Source organism: Mauremys mutica, chromosome 25 (assembly GCF_020497125.1).
Source record: "Mauremys mutica isolate MM-2020 ecotype Southern chromosome 25, ASM2049712v1, whole genome shotgun sequence".
Taxonomy (NCBI): Eukaryota; Metazoa; Chordata; order Testudines; family Geoemydidae; genus Mauremys; species Mauremys mutica.
The window spans coordinates 7,829,114-7,836,226 of NC_059096.1; the positions used below are offsets into that span (position 1 = coordinate 7,829,114).

Consider the following 7,113-nt stretch of genomic DNA (forward strand, 5'->3'; position numbering starts at 1 on the left):
TTACGGGGGCGGGTTTGGATCATCCCGACCCCGCCCCTTGCCTCGCGGCTCGTCGCATGACGTCGCCAGCGAGCGCCGACCTCTCTCCCGCCTCCCGCCGGCCAGGTCCCTTTCACGTCTGTGGCGCGGGCGTGAAACGTCACTGTTTTCTGCGTGCGTGCTTGTGACGTAAGCGGCGTGTGCTTGGAACGTGAAGTGTATGGGGGGGGGCCCTTCGGACAGGAGGAGGCGACTGCGGGAGTGCCGGGTAAGTGGTAGTGCCCGGCCCGCCCCCCCCCCGCTACGGGGGCCTAACCCCCCCCGGAGTGTCCCCCCCCGCCCCTCCCCCGCTACGGGGGTTTGACCCCCCCCGTATCGCACCCCCCGGCCCGCGCTACGGGGGTTTAACCCCCCCGGATTACCCCCCCGGCTCTGCCTCTCCCCCCGCTACGGGAGCTTAACCCCCCCGGATCGCCCCCCCGGCCCGGGCCCCCCCCCCGCTACCGGGGTTTAACCCCCCCCGTATCGCCCCCCCCGGCCCGCGCTACGGGGATCTAACCCCCCCCGGATTGCCCCCCCCATCGCTACGGGGGTTTGACCCCCCCGATTGTCCCCCCCGGCCCGGCCCCTCCCCCGCTACCGGGGTTTAACCCCCCCCGGTTCGCCCCCCCGGCTCTGCTCCTCCCCCGATACGGGGATTTAACCCTCCCCGCAGGCTCTACCCCCTCCCCCGCTACCGGGGTTTGATCCCCCCCGTATCGCCCCCCCCCGGCCCGGCCCGGCCCTCGCTACAGGGGTTTAACCCCCCTCCCGGATCGGCGCCCTCCCCCCGCTACGGGAGCTTAACCCCCCCCCGGATTACCCCCCCCGCTCTGCCTCTCCCCCCGCTACGGGGGCTTAACACCCCCCCCCCGGGATCAGGTTCCCCCCCCCCCCGGCTTGATTCCCCTCCCCCGCTGTCGGGGCTGTGTCATCTCTTGGGAACATGACTCCCCCCCCCATTAATGCCACCTCCCTGCTCGCTCGGTGTCATTAACATAATCCCTCCCCACGCAGGTCTGAGAGGCCTCGGTGCTTCCCTTCAGGTACCTCCCCCGGCCCAGGTTTCTGTCTGCAGGTACCCGTCTCTGGCCCATGGAAAAGGGCAAGGGAGACTCAGGGCTCCAGGAGGGTTAGGTTCTTCCTCTGTGCGCCATGCGGGTGTCCCGCCTGTCTCCGACAGGGCAGCCCTGGGCTTCTGGTCCTGCTGGGCTGGGTGTGCGCCAAGTCTTTCATCATCGGTTTTTGCAGCAAGGTAAGGGGAGAAAAGGTCTCGGATTCAGCACTCCATGAAATGGCAGAATGTGCCCTCTCCTTTCAAAAGATGGCACCCTCGCCACGCGCAGACTGGTGCTTTCTTACATGGCACTGACAATGATGCTGAGTGTGTGAATAGCATAGATACTTCCCAGAAGCTCTGTGTAAGTATTAGCCAGGCCAGCCCTCAGCGCCCCACCTGTGAGGTAGCTACGGCGAGTGAGTGAATGTTCCCATTTTACAGGTGAGGAAAGTGAGAGACCGACTGGGAGGGGGAAGTGACTTATCCATGGTCACATAATGAGTCAGTGGCAGAGCCAGGACTACAACCCAGGACGCACCAATCACTAGATCACAGTCTTCCATGGTAAACTGAACTGAATCCATGATTGTAAACATCATTGAGGGACTAATCTGTGTGACACTTGTTCCCAACATTTAATTTCTCTACTTACGATTTCAAGTTCAGGTCTTTGTCACAGGGACTTGCTTCTAAGAGATGTGGAAGAAGAGGGGTTGGCTATTTCTCTAATGAAAAGCTGAGTAACTGCAGACCCTGGCAATATGTTTGTTTCCTTTTCTAAAAATGGCTGAGTTGTGAGTGGGCATATCTTTCCCTGATCCCTGGAAGGACTGGACCTTTACAGTGTGTGTCCAGTCATTTAAACTTTTCTGTGTCTTTGCTTTGCCATTCTAGAGCACTTTCACATTATTTTCCAAGACCTTTAAAAATGAATGAGTTGACCTTCACGAGCCTTGTATGAAATGGGTTGATATCACCAGTCCCATTTTGCAGATGGGGAAACTGAGGTACAAAGCTGACCTGTCCAATGCCACAGAACCTATGAGTTCTGTGGTTAAGGCACAGAATGTGTTCTTTCCTTATCTGTGAGACGTGCTAGTTTGTTCCAATTTTACAGTTCCTGTGTTACACTTACATCCTCTGCTGTGGAAGGCAGCGTAGAAGAATTTCTCCTTGCAATTCTAATATGGTTATTGCTTCTTAAATGTTGTCAGTGTATTTGGTTGGGGATGTTTCATACCTGAATGGTCCATTATACCAGCATTAATGAAGGAGCTGCTGTGGAAAAAGCTGATTTGCCATTTGCTAAATTGATTTTGATATTTAAGTTTCGTAACGTGGTCTTGCTTTGCTTCTACCTGGGTTAACTTTCTCTCGTTCTCTGTATTGTCTTCCTTCCTTCTCCTCTTAGCTAGGCCAGTAAAGATGAGTGTAAGAGAACCCTTCCCCTCCCACCGATTTGTTGTGTAGTTGGTAGATACGCTAAGGGCAGTTGCGTGTCAAATCTAGAAAGTGAACTTTGCCAGAAAACAGGCCAGAGGTCCCCATTGCTGGACAGCAACTGTTTACGTTCAGTGCTGGGATTGTGTGGCAAAGTTGAGCTAGGAGGAAAACAGCTACACGGTGCTTGAATGTGGCCGTCACGTTCTGGGGAGTCATAAAAACCAACCAACCGTAGTTATTTCTGCCATGCCTGCTTCTCGGCTAGAGGATAAAGAACTAAGAAGACATTAGGAGAGCCTGGCTCATTTTTCTTCCATGTTAACTTGGCTGGTTATGGTTCCCTTACCTGCTTGCTGTGCATGTCCCATTTGATGGGTTCTTGTGCTCTTTATTTTTAAGGGAAAGGGACAAACAGAGCAAGGGTCTCAGCAATTGGAAAGGCAGAAACTACTGCTTCTTATTCCCTGGTTCTTTCCCGTTAGGCTCCACACCGCCTCAGTTCGTTCCCCTTCTGGAGCACCTTCCTTTTGTTGGTTCATGGCTGGAGCTGAGTTCCTTTTTCTTTGCAGCTGAGCTCCTGCAAGAAGCCAAGAGATGGAGCCCCCTGGCATGACCATCATTGAAGGTGTGGGGGATGAAGTAACGGTGGTGACCGGCGTGGTGGTTCTTGTCCTGGCTCTGGTTCTGGCGTGGCTTTCCACTTATGTAGCAGATGGCAGCAACCAGCTTTTGGGAACTATTGTCACCACGGGCGAATCCTCTGTGATCCATCTCAGCCACGTCGAACGGTACGTGGGGAATTCAGGAACGTCAGAGCCTACTGAGCCCCAGGGGTCCGCTGATAGTGCAGAAGAAAAAGCCGAAGAGGAAGGGGCTGCTGCATCCAACTTGGGCCCTGCAGTTGAGCAGGGGGGCAACGGCAGCACCTCTGAGTCCAGCCTCGACCATCTGCTGAACATACAAGGCTTGCCCAAAAGGACCTCGTCCAGCGAGTCCGGTGCCCTAGAACAGCCGGGTCAAGAGAGCCAAGGAACCTCGCACATGTCACACGTCAGGGAGGAGAGTGAACCAGGCTCCGGGCTCATCAAAGTGCGTCTCAAGTTCCTCAACGACACGGAAGAGGTGGCCATGGTGAGACCGGAGGACACCGTGGGTGTTCTCAAGAGGTAAGTTCCATGTAAGAGGCATCAAGGGGATTTTCAGTCTATGAATCTGAGGCCCAACGTTAAAGTGAGCAAACCTCCCCCAACAAGCGCTGCCACAGGTTCTGTGAGGATTGTCCCTGTGTGTGTCTGTAGAGCGCCCGGTGCAGCGGAGCCTCTAGGCAGTGCCTGATTATAAACGTGTAGCAACAATTAAATCTCTCTCTGGGACATCTAACCACGTGCTCCTCGCTGGTAAGTGATGGCTTGGGCGGATTTGGCTCTTACTATGTATAAATGTCAGTCTGTGCTATTACGGCCCTTTTCATCAGAACATCTCAGAGCAGATCAGTAGCCTCATCCATGTTTTTACCACCGGGGAAACAGGCACAGAAGGGGAAGTGACTTGCCCAAGGTCACCCAGCAACCCAGTGGCAGAGCTGGGACAAGAACCCAGCTTTCCTGAGTCCCACTCCAGTGCCCAACCCACTAGGCCCCAGGGGGAATGAACAGAACAGGGAATCATTAAGTGATCCATCCCCTCTCAGCTCCTGGCAAACAGAGGCTAGGGACACCATCCCTGCCCATCCTGGCTAACAGCCATTGATGGACCTACCCTCCAGGAACTTACCTAGTTCTTTTTTGAACCCTGTTATGGTCAAGAGTTAAACCCTAAAGGCTAGAACGTGCTCTCTGGGACAAGGGCTGGCTTGCACAGTGGGGCTAATCTGGATTGGAGCCTCTAGGGGCTGGTGTAATGCACAAATAAACAATTGTTTGAACCCATTGTGACCCTGGTTTTGTTTTCAGTGGCAGCTAGACTTGGCAGGAGCAGTCAGGGGTGGTGTGTGTAACTTCCCCACTCTGTAAACTTAAACTCCTCCTAGTTAGTAGTTGCTGAGGTGCTTCGGGAAGGATGATGAAATTGACCGTCACTTACTGACTACATGTGAATCCTGGATCCTGCTGAGGTTTAACCTTGCTGCATTGGTTGGGTTTTACACTAGTCACTAGTCCAGTCTTGGCTGCCTTTAGGACTGGGTTTTAAAGCATCTCTTCTAAACTTTGCCTCTTTCTGTTTCCCTGAAAAGCAAATATTTCCCAGGACAAGAAAATCAGATGAAGTTTATCTATCAGGGCCAGCTACTCCAGGATCAGGCACGGACCCTCCGCTCCCTCAATATCACGGACAACTGTGTGATCCATTGCCACTTGTCGCAGACCGCCAGCTCCCCCCTTCCTGACTCGGGGGTCACCCCAGCAGAAGCAGCAGGGGTCACGGTGAACATAGGGAATCTAATGCTCCCTGTTTTCGTGGTGATGCTGGCTGTGATCTGGTACTGCCGCATCAACTACCGCCAGTTCTTCACTGCGCCGGCCACGGTCTCCTTGGTTGGGGTGACTGTCTTCTTCAGTTTCCTGGTTTTTGGGATGTACGGCCGATAAGAGGCAAAGTTGGAGGGGCAGCTACTCCTGTCTGTCCCTTTAATTGGAACCCAGCATTTGTTGTATAGCTTGTTTTAAATGTGCTGTGACAAACGGTGTCAGGGAAAGTGGCTGGGAGCCCCCTGCTTGCTCAAATACTAGAGAACCTTCTGTATCCAGCAATGTGGAAGAGAGACCCCTAGATTCACTGTTTCCTCACCTTGCTGCTGCTTAATGAGACTTTGTTCCTCCATCGCAGGGGACAGCTTTGCCGGGTGCTGCTTGTGTGCGCTAACTGACCTGTTTCATTTATGGCATGAGATGAAGCGTCACTCCCAAGGCACTGCTGCAACTCCTCTCAGGTAGAGCTGAGGAGAGAGACCTTCTGCCCCTTGCCTCGAACATCTTTTAAACAGCCTCAGCCTGTGTACGCTGAGCTTGTCCCAGCTGCGTGAAGGAGTCCTGCAAAAAGAGCCACTTTCTAGCCTGGCAGAAAGCAACTCTGGCTTCACATGGTTTGTCCCCTCTGCTGTAGGTGGATGGGCCCTGTTAGAACGCAGCTGCTGGAGGGGTGCATGCTCAGGCTTGCTTTAGGATAGGCCAGACTCCCAAGAACGGACTCCGTGGCGATGAGACAGCATGTCGCCCTGCTGCGATCCTGCATGGTACTTCCGTCACTTTGCCACTCCTGCAAGAGGCTAGGGGCTGCCTTCCTGGATTACGCACTGAGCTGGCTCCCTCAGCGTGTGCGCGCGCCACCGAGGCACGGGGCTGCCTGGCACCTCCTCCCTGCTTGAGCAGCCTTGCTTTGTACTGAACGTGCTAATTCTAAAGACCAAATATTCTCACTGGCACCTGGCGCAAAGGGGAGGGAAGGATTTTTAAAGGAATTCTTTTTAAATAGGAGGTTGCAACCTCTGCTGAGTGCTCGTCCCTGGGGAGGGGGTAGACTTGTGCCTAGCCGACACTTTGAGACAAATGTTTAACTTTCTTTAGAGCACTTTCCTCCCCGCCCTTGTTTTCTATGGATGCATTTGTAAAGACAGGCCCTACGGTGGATTTTGTTTAAAGTGAGATAATGAACATGTTGGAAGTGGCTCCTGGTTGTGGAAGGCGGCGTTTTATTTCGCATGGGGGCAGAGGAGAAACGGCCTGGCGCGCGCAGGAGTGCGAGAAGTATGAACGTGTGAGGAACTCACAGGGCTGAGAAGCAGCAGGGGGAAGGCGGCCTACAGGAGCCATGCAGCCGCCTGGTTTACAGCTGAGGCCTTGCCTACAAGAGGCAACTTGGCCAGAATAGCTAGACCCAAATAAGCTATTCTGAAATAGCTGCCCCTGTGAACACTTCCAGGACACGTCTATGCCAACAGGACAGCGTTCTCCCATCAGCATAACCACCCCATCTCTGCGAGAGACAGAAGCTACATCTCGCACCAACAGTGTGCGGGCGGGAGTGGGGGGGAGAGAGGAGAGTACTTAAGTTGATGTAACTCATGTTGTTTTGGGGGAAGGTCTCTTTTTCACACCCCTGAGCCATCTAAGTTACATTGACTTAAGCTTTAGTGTAGACCAGTCTCTCAAATGGCTTCTTTTTAAATCCCCGAATTACTGTTTTGTGAGGGGAGTGATTATTCCAGAACAGAGCATCCAGCTGGTGGGTTATTCGAGGTGGTTATTCCAGGGAGTTCAGTTTCTCCCCTAGACAAGGGGTGCCCCTTAAGCAGCACCCCTTCCCCCCAAAACAAACACTGGGCACAATTGAACAGTTATGAAAGTGCTTATGGATATACCTTATTCTGCTTCCTGAGCAAGAATTAGCCATATTAGTATAATCAGATTCCCAGCAGGGCTTTCACTAGGATAATCTTGGTACAAAAACCACACCCTTACCTGAAGTAGTTATACTAGTGCAAAAAGCCTTTAGGGCAGGCCTCCGTCCTTGTGTGACGGTCACAGGAGATTAGCTTCTACTCTAAAAATCACAAGCAGCAAGTCTCTCAGGTCTCAGTGCATGACATCCCCCTG

The 7,113-nt window shown here is 53.4% G+C and overlaps 1 protein-coding gene across 2 annotated transcripts; it reads left to right on the plus strand.

Annotated features, from left to right (window-relative positions):
* The first annotated feature begins 84 nt into the window (after positions 1–84).
* On the plus strand, positions 85–6,183 carry TMUB2 (transmembrane and ubiquitin like domain containing 2). Of its 2 annotated transcripts, none has more exons than XM_044999308.1 (3): positions 85–247; positions 3,091–3,687; positions 4,755–6,183. In XM_044999308.1, exons 2-3 carry the CDS (start codon positions 3,116–3,118, stop codon positions 5,107–5,109), a joined length of 927 nt encoding a protein of 308 aa, XP_044855243.1. In that variant the 5' UTR covers positions 85–247; positions 3,091–3,115; the 3' UTR covers positions 5,110–6,183. The 2 variants fall into 2 exon arrangements, with proteins under 2 accessions (XP_044855243.1, XP_044855244.1); XM_044999309.1 differs by lacking the exon at positions 85–247 and adding an exon at positions 1,037–1,273.
* The last annotated feature ends 930 nt before the right edge of the window (positions 6,184–7,113 follow it).